The 24029-nt window shown below is 47.7% G+C and overlaps 1 protein-coding gene across 10 annotated transcripts in view; it reads right to left on the bottom strand.

Moving 5' to 3' along the window:
- Window positions 1-24029, bottom strand: part of TGFBR3 (transforming growth factor beta receptor 3) — a 378593-nt gene that overhangs the window by 292294 nt on the left and 62270 nt on the right. For 7 of the 10 annotated variants that reach the window (XM_056523161.1, XM_056523160.1, XM_056523159.1 and 4 more), the window contains 3 exons: window positions 13172-13552; window positions 3547-3807; window positions 923-1080 (listed from right to left, as the gene is read on the bottom strand). In XM_056523161.1, coding sequence (XP_056379136.1) covers window positions 923-977 — 55 coding nt within the window. In that variant the 5' untranslated portion in view covers window positions 978-1080; window positions 3547-3807; window positions 13172-13552. The remainder of the gene's footprint in view (window positions 1-922; window positions 1081-3546; window positions 3808-13171; window positions 13553-24029) is intronic. The other 3 variants (XM_056523163.1, XM_056523165.1, XM_056523167.1) reach the window with 3 other exon arrangements.

The raw sequence follows: 24029 nt of genomic DNA, 5'->3' as shown, positions 1-24029 counted from the left end.
GTTCTCAAACTACAACCCCCATCATGCCATGACAGCGAATGTTCTAAAACTACAACCCCCATCATGCCATGACAGCGAATGTTCTAAAACTACAACCCCCATCATGCCATGACAGCAAATGTTCTAAAACTACAACCCCCATCATGCCATGACGGCGAATGTTCTAAAACTACAACCACCATCATATCATGACAGTTAAAGTTCTAAAACTACAACCCCCATCATGTCATGAAGGTGAAATGTTCTAAAACTACAACCTCCATCGTGCCCTGACAGCCGAAGCTGCAAAACTACAACCCCCATCGTGCCATAACAGCTGGAGTTGCAGAAGTACAACTTTCATCTAAGTGAACTATAAAGGGGTCTCCAGCTGTTGTATAACTACAATTCCCAGCATACCCTGACACCTATAATAAAACAATCCAATTCTAATAATTCTCTGTAAAAACTACAACCCCTATCATGCCCCAAATATAAACACCATGTTGCCCTAGCACAGCCGGTCTCCAAACTGCGTCCCTCCAGATGTTGCAAAACTACAACTCCCAGCATGCCCGGACAGTCAACGGCTGTCCGGGCATGCTGGGAGTTGTAGTTTTGCAACATGTGGAGGGCTGCAGTTTGAAGACCACTGCCCTAGCAGACATAGTTGCAAAACTACAACCTCCATCATGTCTTAAACTAAAACAGGAGTGACTGCCAGCCTGTGGACAAACTACAAGTCTCAGCATGCCTGCGGCTGTCAGGATATGCTGGGAATTGTAGTTGTGTCCCAGTCCTGGAGATCGCTGACATATAGGTATAGCCACTTAAATGGATGACGTGCACCAAGGTCTACATCCCTGCAGGAGGCATGCTGGGACTTGTAGTCATCCACAAAAGCCATTCATCTTAATATAAGAGATGAGGGAATCTCCGTTACCTGAAGACGCTGAGCGCAGGCAGAGGAGCAGACAGAGGAACCGCAGAACCTTCATCCTGGGATCTTATTATTTCCCGATCCGCCGCAGCGTCCAGTGAAAACGTTTTCTCCCCCCCCCAGAAGTTCTTGTGTCCACCAGATCCTCCTCCTCCTGCAGCCTGAGAAGGAAAGAGAAGAAGAAGAAGAAAACTTCAATCTGGAGCTGATGAAAACATCCTGCTGACACATCCCTCCCCCCGCTCCTACAGGACACGGAACAGCAGAGCGCACACAACAGACTGCACAACTACAACTCCCAGCATGACCGGACAGCCATTGCTGAGTGTTGTAGTTTTGTAACATCTGGGGGGCCACGGTTTGGAGACCACTGCAATGGATGGATATGAAAAAAATATGCAAACACAGGAAGGGGTCACCCCCATGACAGGCAGGGCACACTCACCCTCAGGCAGGGCACACTCACCCTCAGGCAGGGCACACTCACCCTCAGGCAGGGCACACTCACCCTCAGGCAGGGCACACTCACCCTATGACAGGCAGGGCACACTCACCCTCAGGCAGGGCACACTCACCCTCAGGCAGGGCACACTCACCCTCAGGCAGGGCACACTCACCCTCAGGCAGGGCACACTCACCCTCAGGCAGGGCACACTCACCCTCAGGCAGGGCACACTCACCCTCAGGCAGGGCACACTCACCCTATGACAGGCAGGGCACACTCACCCTCAGGCAGGGCACACTCACCCTCAGGCAGGGCACACTCACCCTCAGGCAGGGCACACTCACCCTATGACAGGCAGGGCACACTCACCCTCAGGCAGGGCACACTCACCCTCAGGCAGGGGTCACCCCTATGACAGGCAGGGCACACTCACCCTCAGGCAGGGCACACTCACCCTCAGGCAGGGCACACTCACCCTATGACAGGCAGGGCACACTCACCCTCAGGCAGGGCACACTCACCCTCAGGCAGGGCACACTCACCCTCAGGCAGGGCACACTCACCCTCAGGCAGGGCACACTCACCCTCAGGCAGGGCACACACCCTCAGGCAGGGCACACTCACCCTATGACAGGCAGGGCACACTAACCCTCAGGCAGGGCACACTCACCCTATGACAGGCAGGGCACACTCACCCTCAGGCAGGGCACACTCACCCTATGACAGGCAGGGCACACTCACCCTCAGGCAGGGCACACTCACCCTATGACAGGCAGGACACACTCACCCTATGACAGGCAGGGCACACTCACCCTCAGGCAGGGCACACTCACCCTCAGGCAGGGCACACTCACCCCGATGACAGGCAGGGCACACTCACCCTCATGCACACTCACTCTCAGGCAGGGCACACTCACCCTATGACAGGCAGGGCACACTCACCCCGATGACAGGCAGGGCACACTCACCCTCAGGCAGGGCACACTCACCCTATGACAGGTAGGGGTCCCTTACCCTATGACAGACAGGGCACACTCACCCTATGACAGGCAGGGCACACTCACCCTATGACAGGCAGGGCACACTCACCCTATGACAGGCAGGGAACACTCACCCTATGACAGGCAGGGCACACTCACCCTATGACAGGCAGGGCACACTCACCCTATGACAGGCAGGGCACACTTACCCTATGACAGGCAGGGCACACTCACCCTATGACAGGCAGGGCACACTCACCCTATGACAGGCAGGGCACACTCACCCTATGACAGGCAGGGCACACTCAAGCTCACCCTCATGCACACTCACCCTCAGACAGGGCACACTCACCTTATAAAAGGCAGGGGTCACTCACCCTCATGCTCACTCACCCTCAGGCAGGGCATACTCACCCTATGACAGGCAGGGCACACTCACCATCATGCATACTCAAACACCCTCAAGCAGGGCACACTCACCCTCAGGCTCAGGCAGGGCACACTCACCCTAAAGCACACTCACCCTCAGGCACACTCACCCTCAGGCAGGGCACACTCACCCTCATGCATACTCAAACACCCTCAGGCAGGGCACACTCACCCTCAGGCTCAGGCAGGGAACACTCACCCTCATGCACACTCACCCTCAGGCAGGGCACACTCACCCTCATGCACACTCACCCTCATGCACACTCACCCTCAGGCAGGGCACACTCACCCTCATGCACACTCACCCTCAGGCAGGGCACACTCACCCTCAGGCAGAGCACACTCACCCTCAGGCAGAGCACACTCACCCTCAGGCAGAGCACACTCACCCTCATGCACACTCACCCTCAGGCAGGGCAGACTCACCCTCATGCACACTCACCCTCAGGCAGAGCACACTCACCCTCATGCACACTCACCCTCAGGCAGGGCACACTCACCCTCATGCACACTCACCCTCATTCATGCACACTCACCCTCAGGCAGGGCACACTCACCCTCATGCACACTCACCCTCATGCACACTCACCCTCATGCACACTCACCCTCATGCACACTCACCCTCATTCATGCACACTCACCCTCAGGCAGGGCACACTCACCCTCAGGCAGGGCACACTCACCCTCATCCACACTCACCCTCAGGCAGGGCACACTCACCCTCAGGCAGGGCACACTCACCCTCATGCACACTCACCCTCATGCACACTCACCCTCAGGCTGCCGCTGTCAGATCCCACAAGGCTGAAGTTTCAGGCATCTCCGGCTCCGGGACACTCCAGGCTGCAAAGAGGAAAAGAAGGGGGCGGGGCTCTGGTTCCCCCCGGGGCGTGGCCTTGTCCTGTACTGTATAACAGCTGCTGTCAGTGCGGCCCGAGGAGCAGTATCGCCATCTAGGGGCCACAGTCATTATAGCAGACGTACACTGCAGATGCGGTTTTGTATGCGACTATTTGATGGATTTTGGACAATGACTATAATAATATTAATTATTATTATTATAATAATGACTGCAATGACAATATAATAATTTAATAGTAATATACTACTATCACCACTAATTATCACTAATAATAATAATAATAAAATACTATATTAACAATATTATAACAATAAAATAACATAATAATGTCTATAATAATAATAATATGATAGTTATATACTACTTCTAGTACTAATAATAATTATATATTATAATTATATAATATAATAATAAAATACTATAATAACCATAATGGTAATATTAAAACAAAATATAATAATAATAATCATTATTTATTTTTACATTATTATTTTATTATATTATTATACTATTTTAGTATTATTATAATTTGTATTATTATTATATTATTATTATAAGTATGAGTAATAGTAGAATATTATTATTATTGTCATATTATTCTAATCATTTATTATATAATTTATATAATTTGATTATTACATTATTAATTTCATAGTATTTTATTATTCTTAGTCGTAGTAGATTTCTATTGTCATTATTATTAATTATTCTATTATTTTATTGTTTTTATATTGTATTATATGATTGTATTTAATATTATTATAAATAATAATATTTTTTTTAAATAATGACCACCGATCTTATATCGTAACTTGACTCACTTTGCGCTTTTCTCCCAACTAGTTCCAGCGAACAGTCGCAGTCTAAACACTCAGACACCGACTGATCAAAATTTTTGAGATATCTCTTCGACGACACATCAAAAGTTTTTTAAAGTGACAGTGCCCATTTAATTCACTGCATTCAGACACTCAGGAAATTAAACATATTAATATAAAATATATATTTTTTTATGTTACATATAACAAATGTGTTTTAAATGCAAAAGCAATTGAACCAGACACATACTGAAAACAACAGCATAGCAAAAAGTCACAAAACATGGTAAAAATGTTTGGTAAATGTTCCTAAAAAACATATTCGAGATGGAAAATGTGTAACCACAGTTAGACTAGGATTCCACTTGGTTTTTTTTCTGGCAGTTTTTGGATATATGCCACTGCAGTTTTTGAGCCAAAGTCAGAAGTGGATCCATAAGGGAGGAGAAGTGTAAGTCCAAGTGGAATCCTAGCCTTAGGCTAAAAAATGTTTTTGTAAAAAAAAAAAAAAAAAAAAAAAGAACATTAGGACTTCAGTATGATAGACAATGTCCTAAATTAAAGGGGTACTCTGGCGCTTAGACATCTTATCCCCTATCCAAAGGAGAGGGAATAAGATGCCTGATCGCGGGGGTCCCGCCGCAGGGGACCCCCATGATCTTGCACGCAGCACCCCGTTAAAATCAGTCCCCGGAGCGTGGACACCGTGTGAACATAGCCTAACCTTTTTAGATACCGCAGTTGACTTTGATTGTGGCATCTGAAAGGTTAAAGGGGTTCTCCGGTGCTTAGACATCTTATCCCCTATCCAAAGGAGAGGGGATAAGATGCCTGATCGCTGGGGACCCCGCACGCCGCACCCCGTTTATAATAAGTCCCCGGAGCGTGTTCGCTCTGGGTCTGATTACTGTTGATCACGGGGCGAGCGTTGTGACATCAAGGCTCCGCCCCGTGTGATGTCACGCTCCGCCCCCCTCAATGCAAGCCTATGGGAGGGGGCGTGACAGCTGTCACGCCCCCTCTCATAGGCTTGCATTGAGGGGGCGGAGCGTGACGTCACTACACTCGGCCCCGTGATCGACAGTAATCAGACACAGAGCGAACACGCTCCGGGGACTTATTATAAACGGGGTGCGGCGTGCAAGATCACGGGGGTCCCCAGCGGCGGGACCCCCGCGATCAGGCATCTTATTCCCTCTCCTTTGGAGAGGGGATAAGATGTCTAAGCGCCGGAGTACCCCTTTAACCTTTCAGATGCCACAATCAAAGTCAACTGTGGTATCTAAAACAGTTAGGCTATGTTCACACAGAATTTGAGAGGAATTTCAGCAAAATTTCTGTGTGCTCAAAACACAGAATTCTGCCAAAATTCAAAGCCCTGTTTTGTTCAATAGGATTCTGCCACATAATTCAGCAAAATTAAAGGGGTATTCGCCCCTAGACATCTTATTCCCTAGGGCAGGGGTACTCAACTGGCGGACCGCGGCCCAGATCCAGACTGTGGCCGCCAGTCATCTGGACTGCCCGCTGGATTTCCCCTCATTCATTTGTATAAGTGTCTTTCAGACACCTACACAAATGAATATCTGCGGCCCGGAGCGAGGGAACACTGTGTCCCTGCCCGGCGCTTCTCCTGTGATGCAGGTGGTGCGATTACCGCTGCCTGCATCATTTGCTCTGGCCAGGCCTGACTAGAAGAGGCCAGAGCAGCAGAGCAGTGGAGGACCTGGGATGGGAGCCAAAATAAAAAAATAAAAAACTTTGGCTACCAATTCACTTTCACATATGGGAATCCAAAAGCAAAATTCAAGAATTAACACTTTGTGAGTGGCACCGACCGCTCACAGAATTCACAAGGCGTATCTCTAGAAGGGGAATTTTTTGTGTTATATTCAGAGGGTACAGTGTGTGGTAGTATTATATTCAGAGGGTACAGTGTGTGGCAGTATTATATTCAGAGGGAACAGTGTGCGGCAGTATTATATTCAGAGGGTACAGTGTGTGGTAGTATATTCAGAGGGTACAGTGTGCGGCAGTATTATATTCAGAGGGTACAGTCTGCGGCAGTATTATATTCAGAGGGTACAGTGTGTGGTAGTATTATATTTAGAGGGTACAGTGTGCTGCAGTATTATATTCAGAGGGTACAGTGTGCGGCAGTATTATCTTCAGAGGGTACAGTGTGTGGTAGTATTATATTCAGAGGGTAGAGTGTGTGGTAGTTTTATATTCAGGGGTACAGAGTGTGGCAGTAATATACCAGAGGTGCAGTGGGTGGCATTATTATATTCAGAGGGTACAGTGTGCGGCAGTATTATATTCAGAGGGTACAGTGTGCGGCATTATTATATTCAGTGGGTACAGTGTGTGGTAGTATTATATTCAGAGGGTACAGTGTGTGGCAGTATTATATTCAGAGGGTACAGTGTGTGGCAGTATTATATTCAGTGGGTGCAGTATGTGGTAGTATTATATTCAGAGGGTACAGTGTGCGGCAGTATTATATTCAGAGGGTACAGTGTGTGGTAGTATTATATTCAGAGGGTACAGTGTGCGGCAGTATTATATTCAGAGGGTACAGTGTGTGGTAGCAAGGGCGTACCTAGAGCATTTGGCACCCGGGGCGGACCCACACGCACACATGTACCCCCCTTAATTACACCCTCTCCCTCCCCTCCCCCCAGGGGCGGACTGACAACACTCGTGGATACATGAACTAAAATACAAATGCATTTTTAGCATTTGATATTTTTTTAAGAATCATTAACATTATATGTTAATAGTTCAGAAGATTCTGCACATAGCAATACTAAATATGTTTATTATTTTTATGTTTTTTTTCTTTTTTTGGGGGGGATAGTAAAATAGGATAAGAAAGGTTTTTATGAGCGGGAGGGGCTAAAAATATTTAAAAAAATATTTTACACTTTAAAGTGGTACTCCGGTGGAAAACAATTTTTTTATTTTTTAATCAACTGGTGCCAGAAAGTTAAACATATTTGTAAATTACTTCTATTAAAAAATCTTAAGCCTTTCAGTACTTATTAGCTGCTAAATACTACAGAGGAAGTTCTTTTCTTTTTAGAACACAGAGCTCTCTGCTGACATCACAAACACAGTGCTCTCTGCTGACATCTCTGTCCATTTTAAGAACTGTCCAGAGTAGGAGAAAATCTGCATAGAAAACATATGCTGCTCTGGACAGTTCCTAAAATGGACAGAGATGTCAGCAGAGAGCACTGTGGTCATGATGTCAGCAGAGAGCACTGTGTTCCAAAAAGAAAATAATTTCCTCTGTAGTATTCAGCAGCTAATAAGTACTGGAAGGAATAAGATTTTTTAATAGAAGTAATTTACAAATCTGTTTAACTTTCTGGCACCAGTTGATTTAAAAAAAAAAAAAAAAGTTTTCCAGCTGAGTACCCCTTTAAACTCCCCATAGGGGACTTTAATATGCTATTAGATTGCATTCACTTTATAGTTCTATACCTATTGAACAGCATTTGTGATCGGCACTCCATTGATACAGCCTGGTGACGTGTTTGCGGGGGTACGATAAATTAAAATGGCGGAGGGGGTCCCCTTGCCTACCTTCTGCCGCCGATCGCCAGGTCAATGATGCAGCCTGGCTCATGCTGTTTGCCAATCACACTGCCATAGGTATAGCATTATACAGTGAGTGCAAGCTAATGATTGCATACAAGAGTCCCCTATGGGGGGATTAAAAAGTGTTAAAAAATTTTTTGATAAAATAATATAAAACCTTTCCCTAATAAAAAAGTAAAAAAAAAAAAAATACCATAAACCATATTTGGTATCACCGTGTGCATAAATGTCCAAACTATTAAATGTAATGTTTATGATCCCGCACAGTAAGCAACGTAAACGTAAACAGTGTAAACGTAAAAAAAATACCAAACACCAAAAATACTGATTTTTAATCACATCGTATATCAGAAAAAAAATGATAAAAAGAGATAAAAAGTCCCATCAAGGCAAAAATGGTACCGATAAAAACAAAAGATCATGGCATAAAAAAAATGAGCCCTAAAACATCTCCGTATATATGGAAAATTAAAAAAAAAGTTATAGGGGTCAGAAATGGACAATTATATGCATACCGAATTTTGTAAAACATTTTTTAAGTACAATAATAGAAAAACTATATACCGTATTTTTTGCCCTATAGGACGCACCGCCATATAAGACGCACCCAATTTTAAAATTGCAAAATCTAGGAAAAAAAAGATTCTGAACCCAACAGTGATCTTCAACCTGCAGACCTCCAGATGTTGCAAAACTACAACTCCCAGCATGCCCGGACAGCCGTTGGCTGTCCGGGCATGCTGGGAGTTGTAGTTTTGCAACATCTGGAGGTCCGCAGGTTGAAGACCACTGGATAGGAGGTAATATTCACGTGTCCCCGCCGCTCCGGACCCGTCACCGCTGCCCTGGATGTCGCTCCATCGCTGTCGCCGCGTCCCCGTGGTCTCCCCGACGCTCCGGACGTCTTCTTCCCCGGAATCCACGCTCTCCGTCGCCGTCATCACGTCGCTAAGCACGCCGCTCCTATTGGATGACGGGATGGCGTGCGCGACGACGTGATGACGACGAAGGAGAGCGCCGGCCATGCAGGGAATCCCGGCACGGAGCAGACACCGAGGAGGCAGGTAAGGTCCCTCCCGGTGTTCTGTAAGCTGTTCGGGACGCCGCGATTTCACCGCGGCGGTCCCGAACAGCCCAACTGAGCAGCCGCATTAGTGTCACTTTCCCTTCAGATGCGGCGGTCAGCTTTGATCGCTGTGTCTGAAGGGTTAATACAGAGCATCACCGCAATCGGTGATGTCCTGTATTAGCCGCGGGTCCCGGCCGTTGATGGGCGCAGGAACCGCCGCGATAGGTGTGTGTATTTGCCGTATAAGATGCACCAACTTTCCCCCCCCCCCCAGTTTTGGGGAAGAAAAAGTGCGTTTTATATGGCGAAAAATATGGTAAATTGGGTGTCATTTCATTCACATTGAACTACAGAATAAAGAAAATGTTTATTTTTTACCATAAAGTGCACCGAAAAGTAGCAAAATAGCTTTTTAAAAAAAAATTCTGCCCACAAATAGTTTTTTTTTTGTTTTGCGGTACATTTGATGGTATAATGAAAGGTGTCATTACAAAGTACAATTGGTCGCGCAAAAAACAAGCCCTCATATGGGTGTGTAAGTGGAAAAATAAAAGTTATTGGGGGAGATTTATCGAAACCTGTCGAGAGCATAAGTTGCCCATAGCAACCAATCAGATCGCTGCTTTCATTTTTAACAAGGCCACTGCGAAATGAAAGTAGCGATCTGATTGGTTGCTACGGGCAACTAGGCAACTTTTCCTTTGCACGGGTTCAGAGAAATCTCCCCTATTATGTCTATTAAAAGTAGAGGAGAAAAAATATATGCAAAAATGAAAATGGGCAGACTCATTAAAGGGTTAATGCTCCAGGGCATACATGAACACCCTGGGACATTATGTCCCGGACTTCAAGGGCGTCACCTGTACGCCCAATGGGGCAGATTTATCAAAACCTGTCCTGAGGAAAAGTTGCCCAGTTGCCCATAGCAACCAATCAGCTCACTTCTTTCATTTTAAACAAGGCCTCTGCAAAATGAAAGTAGTGATCTGATTGGTTGCTATGGGCAACTGGGCAACTTTTCCTTTGCACAGGTTTTGATAAATCTCCCCAATGTCTTTAAAGATGTACTCCACTGCCCCAGCATTCAGAAAATGTTGTTCCGGACGCTGGATGGTCATGACGTTATGCCCCGCCCCCCTCAATGCAAGTCAATGGGAGGGGGCGTGAAAACCCGTCACGAGAGGGCGGAGCTGTGACGTCACGATACCCGGCCCCTGTATTGCCCATCATCAGCCACGGAGCGATCTTCCCTCCGTGCCGCCCATGAACGGGTATGCTGCAGGAGAGATCGCGGGAGTCCCCAGCGGTGGGACCCCCGCGATCAGACATCTTATGCTCTATCCTTTAGTTAGGGGATAAGATGTCTGGGGGCGGAGTACACCTTTAAGGCTAAGTCTTCACAAAAATGCCTAAAAACACCACATTGCCTCACAGCTTTTTTTATTTTATTTTTTTGTGAAAAACTGCAGCAAGTCAATAGGGATTTATGAAATGCCATTCTCACTGGGAGTTTTTGTCTTTAGCGTTTTTTTAACGCTTCTATTTTCAGCGTTTTTTGGGCTCAGTGAGTGATTTTCAAAATGGCAGCATGTTGAGATACAGTGGTCCCTCCACATACGATGGTAATCCGTTCCAAATGGACCATCGTTTGTTGAAACCATCTTATGTTGAGGGATCCGTGCAATGTAAAGTATAGGACAGTGGTCTACAACCTGCGGACCTCCAGATGTTGCAAAACTACAACACCCAGCATGCCCGGACAGCCATTGGCTGTCCGGGCATGCTGGGAGTTGTAGTTTTGCAACATCTGGAGGTCCGCAGGTTGAAGACCACTGGTATTGGAGGTAGTACTCAAGTGTCCCCGCCGCTCCGGACCGTCACTGCTCGTCACCGCTGCCCTGGATGTCGCCGTCCATCGCTGTCGCCGTGTCCCCCGGGGTGTTCCCGACGCTCCGGCAAGGCCTCTGCTTCCCCAGCATCCTCGCTCTCTGTCGCCGCCATAACGTCGCTACGCACGCCGCTCCGATTGGATGACGGGACGGAGTGCGCAGTGACGACGATGGAGAGCGCCGACGATGCAGGGGATCCCGAAGAGGACGCGCCAGAGCCCCGAGGACAGATAAGTGATCGTATGTTGATGCTGCCTCTGAGAAGTCATCGTATGTTGAAATTATCGTATGTCGGGGCCATCGTGGGTTGGGGGGTCACTGTAATGGCGTTTTTCTCATAAAAAATCTCGGTATTTCTCTCCCAGAAAAGTCTATGGTAGAGACAAACCGCCATTAAAAACGCATAGGTTTTTTCTGGTGTTCTTGCACCTTTTTTTTATTTTTTATTTAAGAGTTAAAAAAAAAAGGGATGGACACAGAAACAGAAAAAAACTGCCCTGCAGGAATTTACATTGTAGATCATTGGTTTACTGTAAGCCCTGGGCTGTTTGCTATGCGTCATTCCAGCAAGGAAAGAGCTAACCCGCACTGCTGAGCAGCACTGGTTAACGCATTGTGTGATATACCATATTTATTTCCATCTATAGATGACTGGATATACTGTATACAAGCAGCCAGATGTCTATTTACCAACCTGGTCACCTGTCCAGGCCTGATCCTCTTTAGCTCCACCCCCTAGGGATGGCGTAATTAGAGGGGGAGCTACAGCCGGGAGCCAGGGTGGTAAGTATGGCTCTTTTCTCATGTGTTTTGCATAATGTGAGCAGACCCTTTCTGGTAGAGTCTTCCCAAACAGGGAGCCTTCAGCTGTTGCTAAACTACAACCCCCATCATTCCCAGACAGCCAAAGGCGTTGTTGTTAGCTTTACATAATTTTTTAAGCGGGGCAAACGTGCACCAGTTGTTCAAAATTCCAGGCACCTCTTTCAAAATTGGGGCCCCAAAAACCACAACATTTTTGAACAGTACTTCTCATGATCTTGTTAAATGTTATAATCCTCCCAGGTCACTGCCCCCATCATGATAAACCAGCCCCTGCCTTTATTTTTTTATTATTTTTTAGTTTTCTACCTTGATATTGTTCTGTATTTTCTGCTCAGTCTCAGTCAGATTCACAGACTGGGGAGGGGCGTTCTCCAGCAGGCGTGACATCATCTGAAGCCATACAGGGGAGAACTTCCTCCTTCACTCTGCTACACACAGCCCAGACCAGTTCAGTGTGAGATGAGCTATGATTGGCTAAGGCTGCAAACACACCCCCCCTCAGCACACCAGACAGAAGAGATGGGGGGAAATGTGCTCTGGACAAGTAGGGAGACACCTAGTGGCAGCTTTTTTAAACAGAAATAAAACATAGAAAAGTTAATTTTTTTTAAAACAAAGTACATTAGAAAGATTTTTTATTTACCATAAGGAGTGCAATAGAAAAAATGTGTTTTAATGACAGTGCCCATTTAAGCCTAATGGAGTTTTAGGTGTAACTTGTGAACCCTGAGATAAGTATTTGCACCTCCGGATAACAGAATGTGAAGTATTTTCCTCACACCCGGACCGCGCCCAGGCAGGTCAGCGAGATCCTATAGACTCATATGTATCTGTACATTCCTAATATCCATCCAATATAAACATCGTGGACCTTCTGCAGATGTCTGAATCACCTCATGTGGACCGCGCCGCGTCTTGATATTATCTTATCGGCGATATGGCGGCGCACAATGTGATTCATCCTCCGGGGTCACAGCTCGGAGGAGGTTACCTCACTGACCCCGGGAGAGGAGTCTTATAACATGTGCACATTACATCTGGTGATCTGTGTGAGAAGGTGGGCGAGGGCGTCACTCATCACCGCGCAATATCTAAGGGAGGAAACAGAGTTTATTTAATATAATCGTGGGTGTCGGATCATCTGGAACTGATACAGCGGAAGGCGAGCGGGTCTGAGGTGTATTACACCCGCTGAAAGATCTGCCCAGGAGTGAAGCAAGAAAACAGCAGCGTAACCCACTAAATTCATGGATTTTAGGAAAGTCGAGATTAACGGGGTACTCTGCCCCTAGACATCTTATCCCCCTAGGCAAATATAATACCAAATACCTTCTATCTGTTGCTCACTTGGTTTGTCATCCTGTGCTCTGGAGGGGGCGTCTCCTCCCTTTGCATGACTCATCTTCCTCCCTGAGTTTTCTGTGCTGAGTCTCGTTATCCAATCACTGCAGGTTGCTCTGTAAAGCCTCCTCTCTGGGTCTCTTCATCCAATCACTGCAGACTGCCCTGTAACCCCCTCCTCTCTGTTTCCATGCTGCAGTCTGATAGGACAGGAGTGAGCACAGAGGAGTCCTAGTCCCGCCCCTTCACTTCCTGGACTTCGTTCCTGCCTATGCTTCAGCTGGGACAAAGATGATGCTGCAGCCAGACAGGATTATGTTCTGGATGGTATGGGGACCCCTAGTGGTCTTTTTTTATAAGCCAGGATTTCTATAAAAGGAATAACTGTCACGATGCCGGCTGGCAGGTAGTGGATCCTCTGTGCCAGAGAGGGATTGGCGTGGACCGTGCTAGTGGATCGGTTCTAAGTCACTACTGGTTTTCACCAGAGCCCGCCGCAAAGCGGGATGGACTTGCTGCGGCGGTAGTGACCAGGTCGTATCTACTAGCAACGGCTCAACCTCTCTGACTGCTGAAGATAGGCGCGGTACAAGGGAGTAGACAGAAGCAAGGTCGGACGTAGCAGAAGGTCGGGGCAGGCAGCAAGGATCGTAGTCAGGGGCAACGGCAGGAGGTCTGGAACACAGGCTAGGAACACACAAGGAAACGCTTTCACTGGCACGATGGCAACAAGATCCGGCAAGGGAGTGCAGGGGAAGTGAGGTGATATAGGGAAGTGCACAGGTGAAGACACTAATTGGAATCACTGCGCCAATCAGCGGCGCAGTGGCCCTTTAAATCGCAAAGACCCGGCGCGCGCGCGCCCTAGGGAGCGGGGCCGCGCGCGCCGGGACAGGACCGAGGGAGAGCGAGTCAGGTACGGGAGCCGGGGTGCGCATCGCGAGCGGGCGCTACCCGCATCGCGAATCGCATCCCGGCTGGAAGCGGAATCGCAGCGCCCCGGGTCAGTGGATCTGACCGGAGCGCTGCAGTGGGGAGAGTGCAGCGAGCGCTCCGGGGAGGAGCGGGGACCCGGAGCGCTCGGCGTAACAGTACCCCCCCCCTTGGGTCTCCCCCTCTTCTTAGAGCCTGAGAACCTGAGGAGCAGACTTTTGTCTAGGATGTTGTCCTCAGGTTCCCAGGATCTCTCTTCTGGACCACAACCCTCCCAATCCACTAAAAAAAAGGTTTTCCCTCTGACCTTTTTAGATGCTAGAATCTCTTTGACGGAGAAGATGTCCGAGGAGCCGGAAACAGGAGTGGGAGGAACAGATTTGGGAGAGAAACGGTTGATGATGAGTGGTTTAAGAAGAGAAACGTGAAAGGCATTAGGAATACGAAGAGAAGGAGGAAGAAGAAGTTTGTAAGAGACAGGATTAATCTGACACAAAATTTTGAAAGGACCAAGATAGCGTGGTCCCAACTTGTAGCTAGGGACACGGAAGCGGACATATTTAGCGGAGAGCCATACCTTGTCTCCAGGGGAAAAAATGGGAGGAGCTCTTCTTTTCTTATCCGCGAACTTCTTCATGCGTGATGAAGCCTGTAAGAGAGAATTTTGGGTATCTCTCCATATGATGGAAAGGTCACGAGAAATTTCATCCACAGCGGGCAGACCAGAGGGCAAGGGGGTAGGGAGGGGGGGAAGAGGGTGACGGCCGTACACCACGAAAAATGGGGATTTGGAGGAAGATTCAGAGACTCTGAAGTTATACGAGAATTCGGCCCATGGAAGGAGATCTGCCCAGTCATCCTGGCGGGAGGAAACAAAATGTCGTAAATAATCACCCAAGACCTGGTTAATTCTTTCTACTTGTCCATTGGATTGGGGATGATATGCAGAAGAAAAATTTAATTTAATCTTGAGTTGTTTACAGAGAGCCCTCCAGAATTTAGACACGAATTGGACGCCTCTATCCGAGACGATCTGCGTAGGCAACCCGTGAAGACGAAAAATGTGTACAAAAAATTGTTTAGCCAACTGAGGCGCTGAAGGAAGACCAGGAAGAGGGATGAAATGTGCCATTTTGGAGAATCGATCAACGACCACCCAAATAACAGTGTTGCCACGGGAAGGGGGTAAATCAGTAATAAAATCCATACCAATCAGAGACCAAGGCTGTTCGGGGACAGGCAGGGGATGAAGAAAACCAGCGGGCTTCTGGCGAGGAGTCTTATCCCGGGCACAGATAGTGCAGGCTCGCACAAAGTCCACAACATCCGTCTCCAGAGTCGGCCACCAATAGAAGCGGGAGATGAGTTGCACAGATTTCTTGATGCCCACATGACCTGCGAGATGGGAGGAGTGACCCCATTTGAGGATTCCGAGGCGTTGGCGTGGAGAAACAAAGGTCTTTCCTGGAGGAGTTTGCCTGATGGAGGCTGGAGAAGTGGAAATCAGACAGTCAGGAGGAATGATGTGTTGCGGAGAGAGTTCAACTTCCGAGGCATCCGAGGAACGAGAGAGAGCATCGGCCCTAATGTTCTTATCGGCAGGCCGAAAGTGAATTTCAAAATTAAATCGGGCAAAGAACAGAGACCACCGGGCCTGGCGAGGATTCAGCCGTTGGGCAGACTGGAGGTAGGAGAGGTTCTTGTGATCGGTGTAAATAATAACTGGAAATCTTGATCCCTCCAGCAGATGCCTCCATTCCTCAAGTGCTAATTTGATGGCTAGAAGCTCTCGATCCCCGATGGAGTAGTTCCTCTCCGCCGGAGAGAAGGTCCTAGAAAAAAAACCACAAGTGACAGCATGCCCGGAAGAATTTTTTTGTAGAAGAACAGCTCCAGCTCCCACTGAGGAGGCATCAACCTCCAATAGGAAGGGTTTGGAAGGGTCAGGTCTGGAGAGCACGGGAGCCGAAGAAAAGGCAGACTTGAGTCGTTTAAAGGCGTCTTCCGCTTGAGGAGGCCAAGACTTGGGATCGGCATTTTTTTTGGTTAAAGCCACGATAGGAGCCACAACGGTAGAAAAATGTGGAATAAATTGCTTGTAATAATTGGCGAACCCCAAAAAGCGTTGGATAGCACGGAGTCCGGAGGGGCGTGGCCAATCTAAGACGGCAGAGAGTTTGTCTGGATCCATTTGTAGTCCCTGGCCAGAGACCAAGTATCCTAGAAAAGGAAGAGATTGGCATTCAAACAGACATTTCTCAATTTTGGCATAGAGTTGATTGTCACGAAGTCTCTGAAGAACCATACGGACATGCTGGCGGTGTTCTTCTAGATTGGCAGAAAAAATTAGGATATCGTCCAGATATACAACAACACAGGAGTATAAAAGATCACGAAAAATTTCATTAACAAAGTCTTGGAAGACGGCAGGGGCGTTGCACAGGCCAAAGGGCATGACCAGATACTCAAAGTGTCCATCTCTGGTGTTAAATGCCGTTTTCCATTCATCCCCCTCTCTGATGCGGATGAGATTATAAGCACCTCTTAAGTCCAGTTTAGTAAAGATGTGGGCACCTTGGAGGCGATCAAAGAGTTCAGAGATGAGGGGTAGGGGGTAGCGGTTCTTAACCGTGATTTTATTAAGACCGCGGTAGTCAATGCAAGGACGTAGGGAGCCATCTTTTTTGGACACAAAGAAAAATCCGGCTCCGGCAGGAGAGGAGGATTTACGGATAAAGCCCTTTTTTAAATTTTCCTGGACGTATTCAGACATGGCAAGAGTCTCTGGGGCGGACAGAGGATAAATTCTGCCCCGGGGTGGAGTAGTGCCCGGGAGGAGGTCGATAGGACAATCATAAGGCCTGTGAGGAGGTAGAGTCTCAGCTTGTTTTTTGCAGAAAACATCCGCAAAGTCCATATAGGCCTTAGGGAGACCGGTTACAGGGGGAACCACAGGGTCACGGCAAGGAGTACTGGTAACCGGTTTTAGACAGTCCTTGGAACAAGAGGGCCCCCAACTCTTGATCTCCCCAGTGGACCAATCCAGGGTTGGGGAATGAAGTTGAAGCCAGGGAAGTCCAAGGAGAATTTCAGAAGTGCAATTGGGGAGGACCAAAAGTTCAATCCTCTCGTGATGAGATCCGATGCACATTAGAAGGGGCTCCGTGCGGAAACGTATGGTACAGTCCAATCTTTCATTGTTTACACAATTGATGTAAAGGGGTCTGGCGAGACTGGTCACTGGGATGTTGAACCTGTTGACGAGAGAGGCCAAAATAAAATTTCCTGCAGATCCAGAGTCCAAGAAGGCCATAGTAGAGAAGGAGAAGGCAGAGGCAGACATCCGCACAGGCACAGTAAGACGTGGAGAAGCAGAGTAGACATCCAGGACTGTCTCACCTTTGTGCGGAGTCAGCGTACGTTTTTCCAGGCGGGGAGGACGGATAGGACAATCCCTCAGGAAGTGTTCGGTACTAGCACAGTACAGGCAGAGATTCTCCATGCGGCGTCGTGTCCTCTCTTGAGGTGTCAGACGAGACCGGTCGACCTGCATAGCCTCCACGGCGGGAGGCACAGGAACGGATTGCAGGGGACCAGAGGAGAGAGGAGCCGAGGAGAAGAAACGCCTCGTGCGAACAGAGTCCATATCTTGGCGGAGCTCCTGACGCCTTTCGGAAAAACGCATGTCAATGCGAGTGGCTAGGTGAATGAGTTCATGTAGATTAGCAGGGATTTCTCGTGCGGCCAGAACATCTTTAATGTTGCTGGATAGGCCTTTTTTAAAGGTCGCGCAGAGGGCCTCATTATTCCAGGATAATTCTGAAGCAAGAGTACGGAATTGTACGGCATACTCGCCAACGGAAGAATTACCCTGGACCAGGTTCAACAGGGCAGTCTCAGCAGAAGAGGCTCGGGCAGGTTCCTCAAAGACACTTCGGATTTCCGAGAAGAAGGAGTGTACAGAGGCAGTGACGGGGTCATTGCGGTCCCAGAGCGGTGTGGCCCAAGACAGGGCTTTTCCAGACAGAAGGCTGACTACGAAAGCCACCTTAGACCTTTCAGTGGGAAACTGGTCCGACATCATCTCCAGGTGCAGGGAACATTGGGAAAGAAAGCCACGGCAAAACTTAGAGTCCCCATCAAATTTATCCGGCAAGGATAGGCGTAGACCAGAGGCGGCCACTCGCTGCGGAGGAGGTGCAGGAGCTGGCGGAGGAGATGATTGCTGAAGCTGTGGTAGTAACTGCTGTAGCATAACGGTCAGTTGAGACAGCTGTTGGCCTTGTTGCGCTATCTGTTGTGACTGCTGGGCGACCACCGTGGTGAGGTCAGCGACAACTGGCAGAGGAACTTCAGCGGGATCCATGGCCGGATCTACTGTCACGATGCCGGCTGGCAGGTAGTGGATCCTCTGTGCCAGAGAGGGATTGGCGTGGACCGTGCTAGTGGATCGGTTCTAAGTCACTACTGGTTTTCACCAGAGCCCGCCGCAAAGCGGGATGGACTTGCTGCGGCGGTAGTGACCAGGTCGTATCCACTAGCAACGGCTCAACCTCTCTGACTGCTGAAGATAGGCGCGGTACAAGGGAGTAGACAGAAGCAAGGTCGGACGTAGCAGAAGGTCGGGGCAGGCAGCAAGGATCGTAGTCAGGGGCAACGGCAGGAGGTCTGGAACACAGGCTGGGAACACACAAGGAAACGCTTTCACTGGCACGATGGCAACAAGATCCGGCAAGGGAGTGCAGGGGAAGTGAGGTGATATAGGGAAGTGCACAGGTGAAGACACTAATTGGAATCACTGCGCCAATCAGCGGCGCAGTGGCCCTTTAAATCGCAAAGACCCGGCGCGCGCGCGCCCTAGGGAGCGGGGCCGCGCGCGCCGGGACAGGACCGAGGGAGAGCGAGTCAGGTACGGGAGCCGGGGTGCGCATCGCGAGCGGGCGCTACCCGCATCGCGAATCGCATCCCGGCTGGAAGCGGAATCGCAGCGCCCCGGGTCAGTGGATCTGACCGGAGCGCTGCAGTGGGGAGAGTGTAGCAAGCGCTCCGGGGAGGAGCGGGGACCCGGAGCGCTCGGCGTAACAATAACATTTTCTCATGAAGTTTATAAAAAAAAAAAAGGTTAATGTTTTACCAAGATGTACAACATACAAAAGTTTTTGAATCTGACAGTGGACCTTTAAAGGGGTTTATCCAGGAAAAAACTTTTTTATATATATATATATATATCAACTGGCTCCAGAAAGTTAAACAGATTTGTAAATTACTTCTATTAAAAAATCTTAATCCTTTCAGTACTTATGAGCTTCTGAAGTTAAGGTCTAAGTGCTCTCTGATGACACCTGTCTTGGGAACTGCCCAGTTTAGAAGCAAATCCCCATAGCAAACTTCTTCTAAACTGGGCGGTTCCCGAGACAAGCGTCATCAGAGAGCACTTAGACAGAAAAGAACAACCTTAACCCCTTAAGGACATAGGGCGTATCCATACGCCCCCGTTTCCAAGTCCTTAAGGACCGAGGGCGTATGGATACGCCCTGAGCATTTCCGGCCCCCACCGCTAGCCGGAGGGGAGCCGGATGCCTGCTGAAATCGTTCAGCAGGCATCCCGGCATATCGCCCAGGGGGGTCATTATGCCCCCCCATGTCGGCGATTGCCGCAGATCGCTGGACAATTCAGTCCAGCGATCTGCGGCGGATTCCGGGTCAATCGGGTCTCCAGTGACCCGATGACCCGGAATTACTGGCTGATTGGGGCCGTCAGAGACGGCCCCGAACAGCCAGAGTCTGCAGGAGTGAGGTGGCACTGATGCCACCTCACGATCGCCCTGATTCGTCGGCCGGATTACCGGCCGACCAATCAGGGCGCCTGCTGCGGGTGTCACTCCCGCAACCCGCTCCGCCCCTCTTCCGGAGGACGTGAGCGGGTGCGGGAAGACGACCCCCGGTGCTGGGGACCCCGATCCCCGGCGTCCCTGTTGGGATCGGGGCCCCAGGAGCAGCGGCGGCGGCGGAGACGACGAGGGACTGACCTGCGCGGCGAGGATCGTTGGAGGTGAGTGACAGCCTCCTGCTGTTGCTTAGCAACAGCTCCCAGCATGCAACAAGGGCATGCTGGGACTTGTAGTTTTGCAACAGCTGGAGGCACATTCTTTCTATGTAAAAGTGTACCTTCAGCTGTTGTGTAACTACAACTCCCAGCTTGCACAATCAGCTAAAGTGCATGCTGGGAGTTGTAGTGGTGCATCTGGTGGTTGCATAACTACAACTCCCAGCATGCCCGTTGGCTGTCGGTGATTGCTGAGAGTTGTAGTTTTGCAACAGCTGAAGGCACACTGAGTTAAGTAGTAAACCAGTGTGTCTCAAGCTGTTGCATAACTACAATCCCCAGCATCCCCAGCCAATGTAGTATGCCTCCGGCTGTTGCATAACTACAAGACCCAGCATGCCCTTCTGCTGTCCGTACATGCTGGGGGTTGTAGCTTTTGCAAAAGCTGAAGGCACACTGGTTGCAAAACACTGAGTTTGTTACCAAACTCGGTGTTTCACAACCTGTGTGTCTCCAGCTGTTGCAAAACTACAACTCCCAGCATGCACTGATAGACCGTACATGCTGGGAGTTGTAGTTTTGCAACAGCTGGATGTTTCCCCCCCCCCCCCAATGTGAACGTACAGGGTACACTCACATGGGCGGAGGATTACAGTAAGTATCTGGCTGCAAGTTTGAGGTGCGGCAAAATTTCTGCCGCAGCTCAAACTGCCAGCGAGAAACTACTGTGAACCCCCGCCCATGCGACTGTACCCTAAAAACACTACACTACACTAACACACAATAAAATAAAAAGTAAAAAACACTACATATACACATACCCCTATACAGCCCCCCTCCCCTCCCCAATAAAAATGAAAAACGTCTAGTACGTCACTGTTTCCAAAACGGAGCCTCCAGCGGTTGCAAAACTACAACTCCCAGCATGCACTGATAGACCGTCCATGCTGGGAGTTGTAGTTTTGCAACAGCTGGATGTCCCCCCCCCCCATGTGAATGTACAGGGTACACTCACATGGGCGGAGGATTACAGTAAGTATCCGGCTGCAAGTTTGAGCTGCCTCAAATTTTCTGCCGCAGCTCAAACTGCCAGCGAGAAACTACTGTGAACCCCCACCCGTGTGACTGTACCCTAAAAACACTACACTACACTACCACAAAATAAAATAAAAAGTAAAAAACACTACATATACACATACCCCTACACAGCCCCCCTCCCCTCCCCAATAAAAATGAAAAACGTCTGGTACACCACTGTTTCCAGAACGGAGCCTCCAGCTGTTGCAAAACAACTACTCCCAGTATTGCCAGATAGCCACTGACTGTCCAGGCATGCTGGGAGTTTTACAACAGCTGGAGGCCCCCTGTTTGGGAATCACTGGCGTAGAATACCCCTATGTTCACCCCTATGCAATCCCTAATTTAGGCCTCAAATGCGCATGGCACTCTCACTTTGGAGCCCTGTCGTATTTCAAGGCAACAGTTTAGGGCCACATATGGGGTATCGCCGTACTCGGGAGAAATTGGGCTTCAAATTTTGTGGGGTATTTTCTGCTATTACCCTTTTTAAAAATGTAAAATTTTTGGGAAAACAAGCATTTTAGGTAAAAAAAAAAATTTTTTTTTACATATACAAAAGTCATGAAACACCTGTGGGGTATAAAGGTTCACTTAACCCCTTGTTACGTTCCCCGAGGGGTCTAGTTTCCAAAATGGTATGCCATGTGTTTTTTTTTTTGCTGTCCTGGCACCATAGGGGCTTCCTAAATGCGGCATGCCCCCAGAGCAAAATTTGCTTTCAAAAAGCCAAATGTGACTCCTTCTCTTCTGAGACCTGTAGTGCGCCAGCAGAGCACTTTTCACCCCCATATGGGGTGTTTTCTGAATCGGGAGAAATTGGGCTTCAAATTTTGGGGGGGTGTTTTCTGCTATTACCCTTTTTAAAAATGTAAAAATTTTGGGAAACCAAGCATTTTAGGTAAAAAAAAATAAAAAATGTTCACATATGCAAAAGTCGTGAAACACCTGTAGGGTATTAAGGTTCACATTACCCCTTGTTACGTTCCCCGAGGGGTCTAGTTTCCAAAATGGTATGCCATGTGTTTTTTTTTTGCTGTTCTGGCACCATAGGGGCTTCCTAAATGCGGCATGCCCCCAGAGCAAAATTTGCTTTCAAAAAGCCAAATGTGACTCCTTCTCTTCTGAGACATGTAGTGCGCCAGCAGAGCACTTTTCACCCCCATATGGGGTGTTTTCTGAATCGGGAGAAATTGGGCTTCAAATTTTGGGGGGTATTTCCTGCTATTACCCTTTTTAAAAATGTAAAATTTTTGGGAAACCAAGCATTTTAGGTAAAAAATTTTTTATTTTTTTTACATATGCAAAAGTCGTGAAACACCTGTGGGGTATTAAGGTTCACTTTACCCCTTGTTACGTTCCCTGAGGAGTCTAGTTTCCAAAATGGTATGCCATGTGTGTTTTTTTGCTGTTCTGGCACCATAGGGGCTTCCTAAAGGTGACATGCCCCCCAAAAACCATTTGGAGCTCCTTCCCTTCTGAGCCCTCTACTGCGCCCGCCGAACACTTTACATGGACATATGAGGTATGTGCTTACTCGAGAGAAATTGGGTTTCAAATACAAGTAAACATTTTCTCCTTTTTACCCCTTGCAAAAATTCTAAAATTGGGTCTACAAGAACATGCGAGTGTAAAAAATGAAGATTTTGAATTTTCTCCTTCACTTTGCTGCTATTCCTGTGAAACACCTAAAGGGTTAATACACTTACTGAATGTCATTTTGAATACTTTGGGGGGTGTAGTTTTTATAATGGGGTCTTTTATGGGGCATTTCTAATATGAAGGCCCTTCAAATCCACTTCAAACGTGAACTGGTCCATGAAAAATAGCGAGTTTGAAAATTTTGTGAAAAATTTCAAAATTGCTGCTGAACTTTGAAGCCCTCTGATGTCTTCCAAAAGTAAAAACTCATAAATTTTATGATGCAAACATAAAGTAGACATATTGTTTATGTGAACCCAAAAAAAAAATATTTTGAATATCCATTTTCCTTACAAGCAGAGAGCTTCAAAGTTAGAAAAATGCAAAATTTTCATTTTTTTCATCAAATTTGGGGATTTTTCACAAAGAAAGGATGCAAGTTACCATAAAATTTTACCACTAAGTTAAAGTAGAATATGTCACGAAAAAACTATCTCGGAATCAGAATGATAACTAAAAGCATTCCAGAGTTATTAATGTTTAAAGTGACAGTGGTCAGAATTGCAAAAAACGCTCCGGTCCTTAAGGTGAAAAAGGGCTCGGTCCTTAAGGGGTTAAAGGGGTATTCCAGGCAAAAACTTTTTTTATATATATATCAACTGGCTCCAGAAAGTTAAACAGATTTGTAAATTACTTCTATTAAAAAATCTTAATCCTTCCAATAGTTATTAGCTTCTGAAGTTTTCTGTCTAACTGCTTAATGATGATGTCCCGGGAGTTGTGCATGATGGGAGAATATCCCCATAGGAACTGCACAGCTCCCGGGACGTGAGTCATCAGAAAGCAGTTAGACAGAAAACAGCAACTGAACTTCAGAAGCTAATAACTATTGGAAGGATTAAAAAAATTTTAATAGAAGTTATTTACAAATCTGTTTAACTTTCCGGAGCCAGTTGATATATAAAAAAAAAGTTTTTGCCTGGAATACCCCTTTAACTTCAGAAGCTCATAAGTACTGAAAGGATTAAGATTTTTTAATAGAAGTAATTTACAAATCTGTTTAACTTTCTGGAGCCAGTTGATATATAAAAAAAATGTGATCAGGCGTCTTATCCCCTATCCTTTGGATAGGGGATAAGATGTCTAAGC

Source organism: Hyla sarda, chromosome 6, assembly GCF_029499605.1.
Source record: "Hyla sarda isolate aHylSar1 chromosome 6, aHylSar1.hap1, whole genome shotgun sequence".
In the NCBI taxonomy this organism is placed as follows: Eukaryota; Metazoa; Chordata; class Amphibia; order Anura; family Hylidae; genus Hyla; species Hyla sarda.
The sequence above is the reverse complement of the archived record's forward strand: the minus strand, read 5'-3'. Positions and strand labels throughout refer to the sequence as shown.